Source organism: Pagrus major, chromosome 6 (genome assembly GCF_040436345.1).
Source record: "Pagrus major chromosome 6, Pma_NU_1.0".
NCBI lineage: Eukaryota > Metazoa > Chordata > Actinopteri > Spariformes > Sparidae > Pagrus > Pagrus major.
The window spans coordinates 28804381-28823028 of record NC_133220.1 but is presented as its reverse complement, the minus strand read 5'-3'; the positions used below and the strand labels follow the sequence as shown (position 1 = coordinate 28823028).

The following is an 18648-nucleotide window of genomic DNA, read 5'->3' as shown; positions in this document are numbered from 1 at the left end:
GCCTGTTCTCTCTTTGCACATCTGCTGACTACCCCTCACAACTACACCGAAGGCTGTCTTTATAGCAGGTTTATGAAACAACAGCAGCTGTATGCGGTCTTGTTTTGAGCTGATAGGTGTGCAGTGGCTGGTTAGTTTGATCTGGGCCTAGCTCCCCTTGCTCCGAGTACTGCGTTTTAGCCTGCCTGTGCTAAACAAAAGACCAGCAGCCAGGAAATGCTCTAGCCAATCAGCAGCTGCCTTACATCTTGCTAGCATGCGTGGCCAGTCTCAGTGTGCCTTCTATCAGAGCAGTGAGTTGGACAGCTTGGAGAGCCGTGGCTATGCTCTGAGCAGGGTGAGGGCTGACAGGGCTGTCCTCCATGTTTTAATAAGCATTGACATATCACACAGAGTTTTTAGCCATGCATCCACAGAGGTAAGCCTTATTTTCATTCTTTCACATGTATACTATGTTGATAAGGCACCAGCCACTGTGTGTGATCCATGCCTGAGTAATAATACAGGTTTGCCTGACAGACTGGGGGAGGGGGAAGAGTGTTTGTCACCCCACAGCATAGGAGTGGAGCCTGGAGGAAGAGCATAGCATGGTTCAGTACAACAGGCTGCTTCTGCTAACTGGGTGGCTTTCTGGATACATGCAGTAGGGGGTCATGGGTCAAGTGTAAGGTCATTGTATATTCATAGTATACTGACTGAGAAAAACCTGCTTTCTTTTGTCAAGATCAAAGGAGGATTGAGTTTTTGTGGCTGCCCCAGGCCTACGCTGTCAAGATGGCAGGCCTGGTGAGGAATCCAGCAGGATGGAAGAGACAGGGAGCAGTGCAGAGGGGAGTCCCCAGAGGAATTAACAGATGGTAAACTGACAGCACAGCAAGTTTAATTTAGGCCTCAAACTGGCATGAGGATAAGGCAGCAGGGCATGGTTGTTAATCGTTTGCCAGACTAACATGGCAATGAAGAACAGGCTGTAAGTTGTCTAGTTGCCTAATCTTTCTACATATCACCCAAAACCCAGTTCACCTAACCATTATTCCCTTTTTTACTTGGTGAATAATAAACTTGCTTTTAACAGGCCTAATCCTGTAAGATGCTCACCAGTTCTCTAAAATAACCAATTATCTATGGACAAATATGCCGTAGCAGCTTATTTATCACAGGGTTAGAGGAATTGCCTGAGCCTAATGGTGTGCACTGCCTCCCAGTGTTGTTCTCTGCTGCCGAGTGTCAGCCATTTTAGAGAGCTTCCCCTTTCTGTCCCTCTGCTCCAAGCACACTGAGTATTTGTGTGTAAGGGAGAAGGAAAGGAGAAGGGAAGGACTTCCTCTGAAAAGGCTCTGCATAGAAACCTCATCTCATCCAGAGAGGGTTGAAAACCTGTCTGAAGTCGACCAGGTTAGAATGAATTCTGTATATATATATGTTGATGTTAGTTCTCTGTAATGCATGCATCATTAATAAATGTTAAATTTTGGTAATAATTATATCTATTTATGGCAGTTTATTAATATTGTTATTTTATTCTTGAACATTAGATATATTCCAGGTGGAATGTGATATGTGTTTTATCATTATTAGTGAATGATGCCACAAATCTCTGATTCAAATGTGACAAGGGGGACTACATGTATGTCCTGGATATAATGGCACACATAATGTTGCTTGACCAGGGTTCAGTCTGCATTGACTGAAACAGCAAATCCCCCCCTCAGTGTTTTGTGAATGGTGCTTGGTAATTCGTCTAATCCCTTCATTCCACTATGGAGTGAGGATTGGTGTGGGCACACTTAAATCTGCATTACACCGACACACACAGCCTGTTTAGTTTGGAGTGTGTCTTTAAAATATTCACCGGCTGACCTTCTCAGACCTGTGTAGACGATGTTGTTGGCCTTGACATTTTGGCCTGGATATGTTCCTCTTTTAAAGGATCGTTTATGGTTGTGTTGCACTGCATATGTACCTGTGTGTTTTAATTATGTGTATTGTTGGGTTTATGGTTTGAAGTCTAATAATGAATTAAATGAAATGCTTGTATTTGGAAATATGTTGCACTGAAAGATGGAAAAATTCTAGCATTGCTCTCAGTTGTGTTTTCACTGTGCTGTTGCTCACACTCAAATCTCCAGGCAGATATTGATTATGAGACAGTGTGCTGAAGAGCCATGTGTGAGAGAGGGAGGGGGTGGTGCCTTCAATGCTGTCTGAGAGGCCTGTGACATTTTCAGTCCTGTCTTTGTGTCCAGTATTCGGGCCCATGCTGCATATCAACATGCTGGGGCACACAATAAGCTGCATGTGGTCCTTTACAGGAGATTTGACTGGTGCCGTGTGTACGAGCTGTGTGTGTGGTGCGCACAGTGGTCAGAGAGAGAGAGAGAGAGCGAGAGAGAGAGTGTGTGTGTGTTCAAAATGGATGCCATACACATACAGTGGCTGAGAGCACAGCGAGGGAGGGAATCTGATCCTCTCCCTGACAAGCCTGTAGAGCTGCATCTACATGTCTGATAAAAGGCACACTGCCGTTGTATGTCTGAATGGGCTTTAAAGGCAGTGAGGGACTCGGTTTTCAGGAGGTTTTTTAGCAGGAGCAGTCTTCTCTGCATTGCAGCACTGTGGCTGAGGAGAGCGGGGAGAAGAGAGCCTGTGTGGCACACCGAGCTGAGCGCCCAATCAGGCACCTCCGTGTGGTGCTCAAGCCAATCGGCAGCCTGCAGCCGAGGTTAAAGATTGACAATTGCAGGAGAGAGCAGCAGGGAGAGAAGGCCTTCTGGGAAACCTGGACCCATCTTTTTCCCTCATCCCCCAACGCCCTCAATAATTGAAAAAGATTTAAGAATAGGCTGAAGAATCTGTGTGTGAGAAAGGAGAAAGGTATGCTGTTGATTTCCTACATTGAAGCATGGATGTTATGGCTGTGGTGGGTGTGGAAGGGGTTGTATGAGGAGGTTACAATAGGCTGTATCGTGTGATCTGTGGTGTGTGATTTCAAAATGTTTTTGTCAGGATGGGCAGCATTGATTTCCTCCTTGTGCCTGTCCATGTCTTTGTCTTTGTCTTTTGTTGCTGTATTTCCTGCCCTGGACAGGACAGGATGTTGCTGGGGTAGATTGTCTGAGGCTGTCCAGACAGGTTAGATGAGGAGGCCAGTGAAGCCATTTCACTGCACTCCTGTCTCTGCTGCTGTGCTGTGTCTCAGTCTGTCATTTTTATCCTTCTTTAGTGAGGGATGAGGAGGAGAGATTGTGAACAATATTATTGAAATAGAAGCAGTATTTTTGTTTTCAGTGAATGCCTGTCTATTTTTTTAACCCAAAACATTCAAATGGTGCTTTCCTGAGGAGCAAGTGAAATAAGTATTGGCAAAACTGAAGCCATCTGAACAGTGAGGCCGATGCATCTGCGTCAGAGAAAATGGCAACAATAACAGGATCGACAACAGGGCACCTGCAAACCAAGGTGAATCATGTTAGACTGATACTGAGAAAAACCTGTTGGGCACATTTTAAATAGAAGGTGCTTTACAGCAAATTGTCACTTGCATTTCAAGGAAATGTTTCTCAACTGAACTGGGGATGTGATTATGTAATCCATAACGATATGCTGTCTGTTATCAGGTCACTTGATCTTTTCTGTGGTTGTGTTAAAACAGCAGGCAAGTCTATTTACCTGCTTTTCACTTGTTGGATGTCAGATGGGTCAGACATTGCACATTCTACTGTTCTGTGTTTTCACGTCTACTATTTACAGACCCGTGGTCAGTTGAAAAAGGTGCTTGCTATTCATAATTACCTCTGCCAAGAGGGTTTTGTTCCTATCCGTTTGTTTGTTTGTTGGTTGGTTTGTCTGCAGAATTACACAAAACTACTGAACCGATTCCCAAAAAACTTGGATGGAGGCTGGCTCTCAGAATAGACCCCATTAGCTTTTGGTGCGGAACCGGATAAAGAGGCGAATAAAGATTTTTTTTCCCCCACATTTTTTAAGATTTGCGTGATAGATAGTTTTGGGGCATTTTTGTATTCTCAGGGAGTAATGCATTAATCTTGATGAAAAAAAACAGCCGTATTTAGTAGTAGTATTTAGTTTATTATTTGATGGGGATCCTAATAAAAATCTATTATTCGTTCACAACACAGTGAAAATCATGATTCCATCTGCATTGTTTTGTTTCCTTGTATTTGGCTGTCTTGTGAGCTTAAATTGTAGTTCAACAGTTATGGGTGGTTTAAAATTTAGAGTGACACAGGGCTGTTGAGTTTGATATTGGATTACACTTGATTGAATTAAATGGGACTGTTGGGCCTTGGTGGAGGTATGCGCTCTACTGATTGCCACTGTAATTCGAGAATGGCTTCACGCAGCTGCCTTTGCCCAAGTATTGGTAAACGTTTGACTTAACTGAGTTTAAGATATTATTGAGTCACCAAGCTATGGTTGGATTAAAATGATTTTGCATGTGTCTTTAACCTGTTGATGTATTGCTTGAGTAATACACATCAGATCTTGAATGAATTCAAGTTGAAAATCTTTACTGGTGTACATTGTCAACCCATTGAGGGCTGGATTCAAAATCACACAAAAATTTAAATCACAGGGTGATCTAACTTGCATGAATTTTATCACGGCAACTTATCGACGACTCAGTTGTGTGTATGGCCCTTGCGTGCATGTATGCACTCCCAACAACGTCTGGGCATGCTCCTGATGAGTCGACGGATGTTGTCCTGGGGGATCTCCTCCCAGACCTGGATCAGGGCATCAGTGAGCTGCTGGACAGACTGTGGCGGTACTTGGCAGCGTCGGATGCACCGATACATAATGTCCCATAGGTGCTCAATTGGATTTAGGTCAGGGGAACAAGAGGGCCAGTCCATGCCTTTGTCATCCAGGAACTGCCTATTAACTCTGGCCACATGAGGCCGTGGTGTCCTGCACTAGGAGGAACCCATGGCCCACTGCAGCAATGTAAGGTCTGACAATCGCTCTGAGGATTTCATCCCAGAACAGTACCTAACAGCAGTCAGGGTATCGTTGGCTATGACATGGAGGTCTGTGCGACCCTCTATGGATATTCCTACCCAGACCATCACTGACCCACCACCAAACTGGTCATGCTGAATTATGTCAAAGGTAGCATAACTTTCACCACGGTGTCTCCAGACTCTTTCACACCTGTCACATGTGCTCAGTGTCAAGTGCCAGTGCCAATCAAGCTGCACGGTGCTGGGCTATGAGCACAGGTCCCACTACAGGATGTCGGGCCCTCATGCCACCCTCATGGAGTCTGTTTCTGACAGTTTGGTCAGAAACATGCACACCAGTAACCTGGAAGTCGTTTTGTAGGGATCTGTCAGTGCTCCTCCTGTTCCTCCTCACACAAAGGAGTAGATACCGGTCCTATTGCTGGGTTGATGCCCTTCTACGGCCCTGTCCAGCTCTCCTCGTGTAACAGCCGGTCTCCTGGTATCTCCTCTGTGCTCTTGAGACTGTGCTGGGAGACACAGCAAACCTTCTTGTGACCGCATGTATAGATGTGCCATCCTGGAGGAGCTGGACTACCTGTGCAACCTGATTGGGCTGCAGGTACTGCCTCATGCTAACAGTAGTGACAAGGACACTAGCAGAACACAAACTGGAGAAGAATCAGTCAGGAAGGATAAGGAGGGAGAAATTGTCTGTGGCCAACACATGCAAAACCATTCCCTTTTTGGGGGTTATCTTGCTTTTGCCTCTCCATTGCAGCTGTAGTCACTTTTATTTGCACCAAAGCAGGTGAAATGATGCACTTGTGCTTCCTAAATGGACAGATTGATAACCCTGAAGTTTAACTGACTTGGTGTTATACTGTGACAATGAAGTGTTCCCTTAATTTTTTTGAGCAGTGTATAATTTTTTTGAGCAGTGTATAATTGCTATATTATCATTTTGTTTTCAGTCAGCAGTCACAGTTTATTTTTGTTAAAAAGTCTAAACAGTACCTGTATCATAGACAATACTCTATGTCTGTTATTAGGTATTTTGCAGACTCTTTCCAGTGATCCTTTAATAGTCACGCAGTATAGTCCTACATTTGTTTATTTTGTAATAATCAGAAGTCACATAACTTTAGTAGAGTGGAAAACAGATGTTATGGTCAACTGCACATTGTGGTGTTAGAATCACAATTTACTTGTCATATTTCAGGATTTTACAATCCCAGACAAATAGAATATCTTGATGAGTTGTTGTTGAAAAAACAGGCAAAATGTAGCAATTTATGATGCTTCTTTCCTAACTGAGCACACTGAAATGTACCGACAATTATGTTAGCATCAAGAGAGAGGAAACACTGACCTTTCTTATCTAGAATAACCCCATTTCAGTCGGATGAGGAGAGTGTATTGAGCGGTAGGTGAGACTGGTGTTAGATAAACTTCTGCAGAAATGTATTACAGTCTCAGCACTGAATATTTGATCTGAGAGTCATAAGCAGAGTTGTTTGGATTATGTTGATACTTTGCCTCTGAACCAGTCTGTGCTTTGTTTAATGATATAAGATGCTCAGATTCAACGTCAGATTTGACTCCACTTATGACTTTTAAATAAAAAATATTGATGAAATCCCAGCATCTTTCAGTTAACTAGAGCTACGATGCTGCTTCATGCCCTAAGGACATAATGTTCTCTAAACGCTATAGTGTACATCTTTTTTTGTGGGTAGGAAATCTGCTTTTAAAGGATAGAGTGTAGTAGAGAGCTAGCAGGAAATGGGGGGCCTACATCTTAAACCTCTTGGCCACAAGGATGCCCCAACTATAATGTACCTCCAAAGAACTTGTTGCTCTGAGGAACAATCTCAAATAATGTAACTTTATGGTCACTTTATGGATAAGACAGATCTTCAGCTGTAGTGTAAGTTTGACTGGCAAACCTTTGACAATGCTCTTTCCTACATCAGTGTGCCAGAGGAGGAGGGAAAAACTGAGATTACAGCAGAAGGAATGGAGATCTCAACACGTTCCAAAGGTAGGAACATACTATACAAGTTTGTTTTTACATAGGACGGCAGAGCTTCTTTTCTGTATTAAGGTAGTAAAGTGTAAAGTGGTTTTGTTTTATATCATATATTAGATATATACTGTATATGTATCTCATCATGTTTACTGAAAACTGGCTGTGTGAGTGCAGGATAACTGTGGTGTGTCATTTCTGATTTTTGTCCTGCTCTAAGTAAGCCATCAGAGTGCCCCTCTTGGTTTGTGTAATCTTTGACCTTTTTGACCTTTGTTTGCAATACCAGACACGGGGTCAACAGAGCGGACGACCCAAAAACGAAAGATGCCGAGTCCCTCTCACTCATCTAATGGTCATTCATCTGCTGAAACCTCGCCCTGCCCGACGAAAAAGAAGAAGAAACCAGGTGCTCTTGGCAGCAGCAAAGACCAGGTAACTATTGCTGTCACCCCCAAACTGATTGATTGATTGTCACAGCAGCTTCTGAGAATTTTTTAATCATCGAGAGGTCAAGCCGAAAGATATGAATAGATTTAATATGATAATAAAATGTATAGTTTATATAAATCAGTTCACCCAAATCACTACAAACATATTTATCAGCCTACCCCCAGTCGTATATAGCAATGTGGATAGTTCTGGAGATATCTGCAAATGAGACGTCTGCTGCCACCCTCAAACATGTTACTTCAAATGAAATATTTGTTGTATATTGTTAGTTAAAACATGGTAAGGACTCTAATGTTATTTCCAATAATTACAACTGAATTCACATGAATTACTATGAAATAGTAATGGTTTCTGTTACTAATCATGGGTTAGTTTAACCCCAGATGAATATTGCACCAAATAGACATCTTATTTTGTTTTCAGCTCTCCTGGACATTTTTGTTGTGAGATTAATTTTCAAGATTACAAATTGGTAGAAATCACAAAGCATCAACAACACAAATGTATATCTGCATTTTTTACTCCCTATTTTTACTTAATTTGAAGGACATAAGCATGATCTGCTGCTAGTTTTCTTTTTTTTGGTCAGCCCTCAAATTCAGTAAATTAGGGGCACTGATATGATCTATACACACAGATACTTTTGATGACACAAGCTTTTTGCTGTGGGGAAGAAATGGTTTGTTGTGATCAGTGATTCATATTCTCCTGCTCTCCTACCCTTCTCCACATCACCATACATTACACACAGATGCATGCTTCCACACCTGGAAGCTGCCCAGTATAACCACAATCTGAACTGTTGGCCACATAGCAGGTCTGTTGGAAAAGATGAGGATGTTCTTTATTTTGGAGTTCTTTAGCCTGATTCATTAATTAAATGTAAAAAAAAAAAAAAAAAAAGAGAGCGAGAGAGAGATGCTGTATATGCAGATTTTTATGTTATTCTCAAATGAGCCCATTTTGCCATTCAGTACTGCTTAGCTGGCATCAGTGGCACAGCCGTTTAAGCTCTGACCTGTTCTATGTTTGATACTGAAGACTTTTGTAATATTGACATTTGAATAATAGCACATGTTTTTATGTAACTGAAACTCTAGCTATGACAGATAGCTATGCCAGCTATCTGTTATCCATTTAATCAGGGGCCAAATATTTTGAAAGTATTACAATATAACTCATATGATATATATGAGTTACCCTGTGGTTTCCACATCTAGTCTACTTCTGTAAGTTCTAGTTAGTTCTAGTATTTCAGTATGTCATGCACTATAGTAGCATATTTTGCTACTGTGTTTTACAGTTTTATGTTTAGGGTTGTCTACCATATAAATAAACATACATAACATAACTGTTCAATGTCATTTGAAACTACTGATGACAGATCTTCCCTTAGCATTGGCCCATGATATACATCTGCTCCAATATTATCTTCTGATGATACTATCTGTTCACATCCAATTTTAACAAATGCTTTTAGTTGCAACTGTTTGAGTAATATTCTCCCAAATCTTAAAAAGTATTAGTTAACTTTTGTTATTTACATGCTTGGCTGCCTTTGTGCTTAAAGCAGTTCACAAAGACACAGTGGGTAAATGAATGCTCATACCTTATGCTTGGCACACATAGACAGGCCTATGTCCACACTTCGTTTTAGCTCTGTGTCATCTGGAGAAAGGTCTGGCTAAACCATTGTCATTCTGGTACTGGGGGAAATGGCTCTAGTTTGTTTGTATTTCTTTAAAACCGATCACAGTTGACCTGGGTGGCACTAAACCCAGGATGCAGCGAGGGTGCCCCTGCCAAATAGTGTTGATGCAGAAAAATGGCTTAATCCCTGCAAAACAGCCAAGCAGGCCTGCGTCATTTCACCATCCATATCTCACCAAAACTTGCCATTTTCAGTATGTAGGGCTATTAGCTAGCTGTTGCTGTTGTTTCATGTAGTGACAGGGACTTTGAACGTTAACATGCAGATAGTAGAAGGGGAGGAGAATACTGACTGAAATATTCGGCGAGGCAAACTAATATCAATAGCCTACTTCCTGTGAATCAGACTAGGTTGACCTTTGTAAATGATTAGTATCTATCGACTCTAGCTTTTGCTGGTTTAATCAAGGCTGTACACCATGTTTACTTTTGTGCAAAATGGTGACATTTGTGTACCAAACTACAGACTTAAATCAGAGAAATCAGTTACATGACTTTATCCTATTTTCAGGCCATTTCCAGCAAAATATGTGATTTTGACTTGTCATTCTCTCACCTCATCGACCAGCAGTTAGTATGTAACACTTGTTCTTACCATGACTCACTGCAGTCTGTGTTTAGGACTTGTGGGTGTCTTTTGTTGATGCTTTGCATGTCTGCTTGGCTTCTCTAATCTCTGGCCTGATTTTGACCTTCCCCAACTTTGTGTTTCTTTTGCCTGCGTTCCAGTCAGAACTAAGACATGGTCCCTTTTACTATGTGAAGCAGCCAGCACTCACCACAGACCCTGTTGATGTTGTACCGCAGGACGGCAGAAATGACTTCTACTGCTGGCTGTGCCACCGCGAGGGCCAGGTGCTCTGCTGTGAGCTCTGCCCCAGGGTGTACCACGCCAAGTGCCTCAAACTACCAGCCGAGCCCGAGGGCGACTGGTTCTGTCCGGAGTGTGAGGTACTCAACCAGGAATGTGTAGAGTGTATGTGTGTTGTAAGCGACATCCCAGAGCCTGTAGTCAAAACCTATAAGAATATTTTTATAGTTACGATGGCGTCTCAGTAAGTTTTGACGAAGTGTTAAAAACATAAACAACAAAATTATGATAACAAAACTATTTTCCCCTTGATGTCTTCCAGAAAATAACAGTTGCTGAGTGTATAGAGACTCAGAGCAAAGCCATGATGATGCTAACATTAGACCAGCTGTCTTACCTACTAAAGTTTGCCCTTCAGAAGATGAAACAGCCAGGTGTAAGTATTCTGGTCCCTCTGTCTTTTTAGTGATTTTATGCTACTAAACAGATTACATTCTATTGAGGCAGACAGTCTAATTACTGATGGGGTACTCTTTTTATTCTCATTTTATTTTCACTTGGATATTGGCATGTATTCTTTTCTGGCTAGTCTCAATTTTTATATTGCTTATGCAACCAAAATACACGCTTTTTCTGGTCATCATATTCCCAACAGTCGTGCCAGATGTTAAGATCTGTACCCTGAACTGCTGCCTGTCCATATATCAGTCCAGCATGATATACTATTGATTTGCATGTGCAAATGATTTCTAATAACAGAACTAACAATCATAGTCTTGTACTATAATGGGCCTGTCATGGCTGGAAACCATGAAGGTGAACATGCTAGCTGGTGGTGAGGATACAGCTGCCCCTCTCGCTCTCTTTCAGGATCATCCCCGCTTGTCATCTCGCCCCCCCCATGCAGCTTCCACGCAGAGAAAGACTTTTAATTGGGTAATCAATTACACCACTAACAAGACCCCGTCATGATTTCTTCCTCCACTGGTTCTCCTTTTGTTTGAAGCGGCTTTTAGAGTAGTAGTAGCATGGTGGTAGCATGTTCTTGTGTGCTATAGGGGAAGGGTGTGCAGTAAGCTCAGCCTGAGAGTTTGTCTACCTTCACTTTCTTTTCTGTCTTCTGAATTTTATAGACCGAACCCTTCCAGAAACCTGTCTCTCTTGAACAGCATCCAGATTATGCAGAGTACATTTTTCACCCTATGGATCTTTGCACACTTGAAAAGGTAAACCACAAGCTGTCACATATTTGTCTTTGATAGTATATATGTAGAAATGTTTGTCAGTTTTACACAATCTTTTCTTTTTGCATCACAGAACATTAAAAAGAAAATGTATGGCTGCACAGAGGCCTTCTTGGCTGATGCAAAATGGATTCTGCACAACTGTATTATATACAATGGAGGTATGTTTCGTTAAGTAAGGCTGGGTAACATTGATTAAATCATTATCATGCCATTAATTAGAATACATATATTCTATGTCATGAAATAGTTTAGTTTAGAGTTCCACTGCTGACTGTCAGATGTTGATAACTTATTTTGATAATTTTAATCGCATAAAATATGGTTAATAACATGCTGTCACTACAATACAATTTCAATGAAGGTCCATTAACTATATTGAATCACTCTGTCTAGTGTATATTTAAATTAACATAAATGTTTTTCTTTCAGGCAATCACAAACTTACAGCTACTGCGAAAGTGATAGTAAAAATCTGTGAGCATGAGGTGGGTATGTGGTTTGGGTCAGAAAATGTTTTATATTCGAGCTGAGTTTTGATTTGTTGATTGATTTAAACACAAGACAGGACAGTTGAAACTTAATTTAATGTCTTTCATTCTTTAATTGCAGATGAACGAGATTGAAGTTTGTCCTGAGTGTTATCTGTCTGCTTGCCAAAAGAGAGACAACTGGTTCTGTGAGCCTTGTGTAAGCTAGCTGAGTAACTTGGAAGTTTCTGTTGATGATTCCACCAGATTGTTTACTCATTCAACCATAGATCACTGGAATACCACCACTTAGTTCCAGTGTTTTACTGTATGTCTGCAGAGTAACCCGCACCCTCTGGTGTGGGCCAAACTGAAAGGATTTCCATTCTGGCCTGCTAAAGCTCTGCGGGACAAAGATGGACAGGTGGATGCTCGCTTTTTTGGCCAGCATGACAGGTACATTTACATTTAGGGCATTTAGCCGACACTTTTGTCCAAAGGTATCAGCCCTTTGTGCTTCACTTACTTGGACTATGAGGCACATTTCAGGGTTTGCTTATGATGTGAATCTTTATCCCTTAGGGCTTGGGTTCCTTTAAACAATTGCTACCTCATGTCCAAAGAGATTCCATTCTCTGTGAAGAAGACCAAAAGCATCTTCAACAGTGCCATGCAAGAGATGGAGGTCTACGTGGAGAACATGAGGAAGAAGTTTGGAGTATTTAACTATGCCCCCTTCAGGACACCCTACACTCCTGACAACAACTTCCAGATGCTGCTGGATCCCTCGAACCCCTCATCCACCCCGATCAAACCTGAGAAACAGGAGAAGATCAAGCTGAGCTTTGATATGACGGCATCACCCAAGATCTCTTTGGCCAGGACCATGTTGTCTGGGGCTGGAGTGGGAGGGAGCACAGCAGGCCGGCGGCTCCCTCTCAGTGACATGCCTCGCTCCCCCATGAGCACCAACTCCTCTGCCCATACCGGTTCAGATGGGGAACAGGAGACAGCAGACAAGTCCCAGACAAAAGCTCCAAACAATCAGTATAGTACGGGCGAAGAGTCCATGGACTGTACAGGTATTTCACCAGGTGCTTTTTGATGTACCAACATGTATGGTGTGTCCTAAGGGAAGAGACTTTGTTTAATGGTTTAATTTCTCTAAACAGCATCGCCTGCTCATCCTCGACCTGGTCCTGCAGGCAGTTCCTTGGACAGTCCTAAACCATTCCACTCTCAAGCTCCTGGCATCAACAAGCAGGAGAAGACACCACCGACTGGAAGCATTCTGAACCTCAATCTAGGTGAATCTTTAATGTCAATAACATAAAATGCATCAAAGTGTTAAATAATGTTCATTCTGTGTGATTGGACATGATTCTGTAAGAAACACAGTCCTTCTCTTGTGCAGATATTGCTATTTGTAATTTTTTTTATGATGTATTCTTCCAGATCGTAGTAAAGCAGAAATGGACCTAAAGGAACTTAGTGAAACGGTTCAGCAGAAACAAGGAGCCACACCAGTCCTCACATCTCCAAAGAGACAGATCAAGAGCCGTTTCCAGCTGAACTTGGACAAAACCATCGAGAGTTGCAAGGCACAGCTGGGTCAGTAGATTTCTCATGGAAAAACAAAATTCTGAAGTATATCTGTTGTTGATTGTGGGTAGAATCATTGCCCAAATTGCTTAACAAAATGCATTTTGGGAATGTGACATTGAATATAATGTTGTGTTGTGGTGCGGTAACGAGTAGGGATAGACTAAACATTTACCTGGCTTATTATCGGATCCAATATTTCATATACTTCCAATTATTGGAAATTGCTTTTTTTTTGTCCTATTGCTGATTTAATACATTTTTATTTTTAAAAAATGCGCTACTTGGGCTCTGATGCAGCCAAAATTAGCAGAAAATGCAAACAATGTACCTCAAAACTGTACTTTAGTACAATACTTGAGTACATTTTTACATTCCATCACTGTTTTTTTTAAAATTTGTGAATAAGAATATAATTTTTACAGCAAATGTATACTGGTTATCAGTTTTTTTCTTTACCAATAATCAGTATTGGTATTGGCCCTGATAAAACATATTGGTGTATCCCTAGTTTTGAATAATTCTGGTCCAGTTACTTGCTTACTTGTGCTTGCTCCTCTGTAGCTGAACCCTGTAACTTCCGCATCTTGGTGTGATGACCCCCCTATTCCTTTGTTTTTCAGGTATAGATGAGATATCTGTTGATGTGTATAAAGGTGTGGAACACAGTGACTCAGAGGACTCTGATAAATCTGACTCCAGTGACAGTGAATATGCCAGTGATGAGGAGCAAAAGACCAAGGACGGTCCGGATGCAGCACCCAGCGATGAAGCTCAGAAGGAGCCTAGTAAAAGTAAAGTCAAAGACCAACCTTCCTTGAGCCAGGAAAAGGAGAGTAAAGCTGATACACTTGCGACATCTGAGTGTACAGCAGGCGACACCACTCCAACAGCATCAGATGCTCCAACTAAAGAGAAAATAAGCAAAGATGCTGAAAAAGAGAGCCTGGACAAGACAAAAGCACCCCCAGCATCACCTAGTCCCAGAGAAAAGGCTCAGGTGAAAGAAGATGCAAAGAAGTCTGTGCCAGTGGAGGACTCTGACTCAGAGAGAGAGCTGGTTATTGACCTTGGAGAGGAACAGGGAGGAAAGGACAGAAAAAGGAGCAGGAAAGACAACGCCACTGGTAAAGACTCATCTGCTGGTAAACCTGAAGGTGAGAGTTTTTTCTTTTCTTGGCTGAGGGAGTAATCAAACACACACCAAATGTAATGCCCATTTTAGCATTTCTAACATCTGGAAACATCAGCCATTTTTGAATTGCTTAATGACATACGTACTGTCCCTTGTAGGTAAAGCCCTAACCCCATCGACACTCCCGTCTCAAAACAGTACAGCTCCTTCCACACCTTCCAGTGTTTCCACGCAGTCCCCTATGGCCATTCCTGTCACCATGGTCTCCTTCACTGCTCCCTCTCCTGCAACCATAAGCCTTACAACCGTGTCCAGTGCCACTGCAACACCCCCTTCTTCCTCCTCCTCCTCAGCCTCTGCCACACCAGCGTTGAAGAAACAGCGGCCTCTGCTGCCCAGAGAGACGGTGCCAGTGGTGCAGAGAGCCGTGGTGTGGAATCCCACTGCCAAGTTTCAGACTTCCTCTCAGAAGTGGCACATGCAGAAGGTGCAGCGGCAGCAACAGAACCAGCAACCTGCTGCAACCGCGCAGATACCGGCATCGTCTTCCAGACAAGGCCAGGCTCAAGGGCCGACCCAGACGCAGGCCGCTGGGAACGGCTCGACAGCAGTATCCTCATCTTCAGCACAGCAGTCTTCACAAAGCACACGCTATCAGACCAGGCAGGCAGTTAAAGGTAGAAAACATGGTATATATTCTCCATAATTCATGAGTTAAAATATTACAATTTACACACAACAGCAACAAATCAGTTAGTCTATAAAGATATTTCTTCTGATTGTTGTTTTAAATTCTAGCTGTTCAACAAAAAGATACGCCGCTCAGCACATCCACGTCAGCTGTCACCCTGGTATCCAGTAGCCCAGCTTCTGTTGCCATGATGGCAGCATCAAGTTTAGGCACAGCTGCCACATCTTCACCAGTGGAAACAGACCTGTATATTCCCACTGCCTCAGCGGATGTGGCTGCAGACATTGCCAAGTACACGAATAAAGTTAGTATAATTTTTGGCAACATTTACTTTGTATGGCGCCAAATCCACTGGATCTTAGCACTGACTGATCATTCTCTGGTTAAATAACTGAGATGGAAACAAGCCGTGGGCGCAATTTCGTTTAATTTTTCTGGGGGCGGGGGGAGTGTACAAATTTCTGGTGTCTTCACATTTTCACATTTGTTATTCTACTAAAAACAGAAGATATCAGTTCTTGATAGCTTTCAAAATGCATTTTTACTGCTAAATAACTTGAAGATGAAAAAACAAAGAACCAAATTGACACTGTTAGTTCATTTGTCAGTCTGATCCATCACAAAATATATCATTATTAAAGAAGACATCAGAATAATATTGTCCACTAGTGGTATCAGACGATATTTGTCTTGTTGACTGATATCAACCTATCAGCATTCAAGATGATATGCACTGAGTGTTTATCTGTTGTGTCACATAAATTTGGCAATGGCACATTCATGAGGTATTCACTCGTCAGATCACTGCCATGAGTTTGTAAGGCTATTTAAGTAATGAAGAATTTTTGTCATTGCGTAGGTAGATGTATATCAGGCTAAAAAGTATTTTTGAAGCAGTTAATTTTTTAAAAAAAGGTTATTTTTCATGTGAAAGATATTAAAGGTCATTTCCTGAATTTGTATGAACAAATCTCATGTTTTTTGAAATATATTGTAATGAAGGGCTGAATGACTTTAAAATAGTTACTTTTTAATAATAAGGATTTATTGGTTTCCCTGGCACAAAAAGGGGAATAAATAACAACAAATACAAAATAACAACAAAACCATATCGGCATCAGCTATTGGCCAAATTGTCCTTTTAAACATCTGTATCTTGCCAGACTTTCACAATGGCTGCATTCCTATTCACTATTTTTCAGATAATGGATGCAATCAAAGGTACAATGAATGAAATCTACAATGACCTCTCGAAGAGTACTTCAGGGAATACAATAGCAGAGGTAAGTGTTTGCTTTTGGCTCTTTAGACACAGAATACTATTCAGATCATTACAGTGGCTTTGCATGTGACCGCTTACTTACCCTAATGTGCCCATGGGTTTCAAATTCAGATCAGACGACTGAGAATCGAAATAGAAAAATTACAGTGGCTGCATCAACAAGAGTTGTCAGAAATGAAGCACAATCTTGGTGAGAACGTAATCAATCAGAAAATACCATGCTTGTAGTTTCGACTGTGTTATAAGTTTGTTATGTTTGATTATGTTTGTGTACTTCAATGTAGAGCTTACAATGGCAGAGATGAGGCAAAGTCTGGAACAAGAGAGAGAGAGGTTGGTGTCTGAAGTGAAGAAGCAGATGGAGCTGGAGAAGCAGCAGGCAGTGGATGAGACAAAGAAGAAACAGTGGTGTGCCAACTGCAGGAAAGAGGCCATCTTCTACTGCTGTTGGAACACCAGCTACTGTGATTACCCCTGTCAGCAAGCCCACTGGCCAGAACACATGAAGTCCTGCACCCAGTCAGGTAACAGCACGAGCCAGCATCAGCATGCTGTTGGTGGAATTCACAAAATAATAATAATAATAGTCCTTCTATTATTGTTTCTGTTTTTTTTTTCTTACGGCAGCTATTAACCCTGTCTGGGTGTCTCCAGTCCTTTGCTTGCCCGCATAACCACCAGCAGTAGCATTACTACTAACATTTTCATAGATGTAATGTATTTTTTCAATTTTGTTCTATTTGTAGCTACAGCCCCGCAGCAAGAACCTGAGGCTGAGTCGACAGCAGACCTCCCAAATAAAGGTTTAGGGCAGACTAGCAGTGGGCCCAACTCTCTCAGAGACACGCCGGTCTCTGCACCATCAGACAAAGACTGTGACATGGAGAAGAGCATTGACGTCGCTGTCACTTTGTCCTAACCAGGCTGATCATACTTGAAAATGTAAATGCATAGATGTTTTTTTCACTACAAGGATATGTATATGTAAAGTGTTCTGTTCGAGCAGCTGTTAAGGGAGCAATCTAAATTTAGTTATATATTTTTGTTTGCCTGTCAGGACTGACATCCTGCCCCCTGGTGCACTGTGGTCTTTGAAACATTCAAAATGTGGAAACAAGACTGGCATAGTTAGTAGCCACTAGAGGGGGCAGTTTAATAAATGTATACTGCCTATTCATGCACTCCTTTGCAATCTGCAGAGAGCTGTCCGTATAAAGATCTTAAGAGCATGCCTGAGTGTCACAAAACACACACGTAGTGTAAAGGACAACAGTTAAACAGTTTAAGACTGCAAGAAAAATGTTACTCATGTTAATGGATCGCCCCAGCTTTAGGTTAGAGGACTGTTGACAGAAATGTCTGTAAATTACTTATTTTGTATTCTATGTTAATTTATTTGTTATTCTAATGTTGCCTGCTGTATACTGCAAAGAAAATAACAAATACAAACGTTTTAAACAAGCTGTTTCTATGGTTACACCGTGGTCTAATAAGTTATGAAGCCGTCTGCCAACGGCTAGCATAGTTTCAACTGTGGGTAGAGTAGGTATGTAAACAAAGAAACTAATATCTGAACCATAAGCTCAGACAATCTTGAAGTATTGTTGGTCACAAACAGTGCAGTCTTAAATTGTATCACATAGTTATTTCAGAGGAGCTTGTACATGTGTTGGATTGGTTTTGGTGCATGTATATTCTATAAGACTATATGTTGTATTCTTTAGGTGTAGCACATTTTAATATTTCAGGACTCCGTACATCAGAGGTCCTGAATAAGAGGTTTGTTAGGTCATTTAATACAGAGTTATGAGAGGTCAGAGGCAGTTTTGTATCAAAAATCGCAAAAACAAGTCACAGATAAAAGTCAAAAATCAAGATTCCCTCAGCTCACAACTGCAACCTCTCACTCACAAGAATGAAAGTTTATCTGATGGACACATTTTTAAAAAAGTGACCAAATTCAATATACAGCAAAATGAAAAAAGTAAGACAACTGCCACAAATACTCAATATACGTATTGTCTGCTAAAGGTAGGCACATTCACATTTAGCTCAAGGTTGTTTCCAATAAAATATAAAATCACAAACTTTGCACTTTGTAAATGTTCATATTTGCTATTATTATTATATCCAAAGTATCCTCATAGCTTGAGACATAACTACAAACGCTAAAAGGCTGTGTAATTATCAACTTCTACTCTTTGGCATACAAGTTGAACAACCTCCTCCTGGCCAGTGGGGGCGCTGTAGACGCAGC

General features: G+C 41.5%; 1 protein-coding gene across 5 annotated transcripts; it reads left to right on the top strand.

The window, feature by feature from the left end:
* Positions 1-351: 351 nt before the first annotated feature.
* On the top strand, positions 352-17853 carry zmynd8 (zinc finger, MYND-type containing 8). 5 transcript variants are annotated; one of them, XM_073468256.1, is made up of 21 exons: positions 352-418; positions 6941-7008; positions 7283-7428; positions 9886-10107; positions 10290-10403; positions 10838-10903; positions 11101-11193; positions 11285-11372; positions 11644-11699; positions 11824-11901; positions 12022-12137; positions 12264-12763; positions 12854-12988; positions 13137-13292; positions 13907-14440; positions 14577-15095; positions 15217-15413; positions 16312-16392; positions 16503-16581; positions 16676-16915; positions 17138-17853. In XM_073468256.1, exons 1-21 carry the CDS (start codon positions 405-407, stop codon positions 17308-17310), a joined length of 3675 nt encoding a protein of 1224 aa, XP_073324357.1. In that variant the 5' UTR covers positions 352-404; the 3' UTR covers positions 17311-17853. The 5 variants fall into 5 exon arrangements, with proteins under 5 accessions (XP_073324357.1, XP_073324358.1, XP_073324355.1 ...); XM_073468254.1 differs by lacking the exon at positions 10838-10903 and adding an exon at positions 725-857 and having other exon boundaries at positions 356-418; XM_073468253.1 differs by lacking the exon at positions 10838-10903 and adding an exon at positions 725-857 and having other exon boundaries at positions 356-418; positions 14577-15107.
* Positions 17854-18648: the final 795 nt, after the last annotated feature.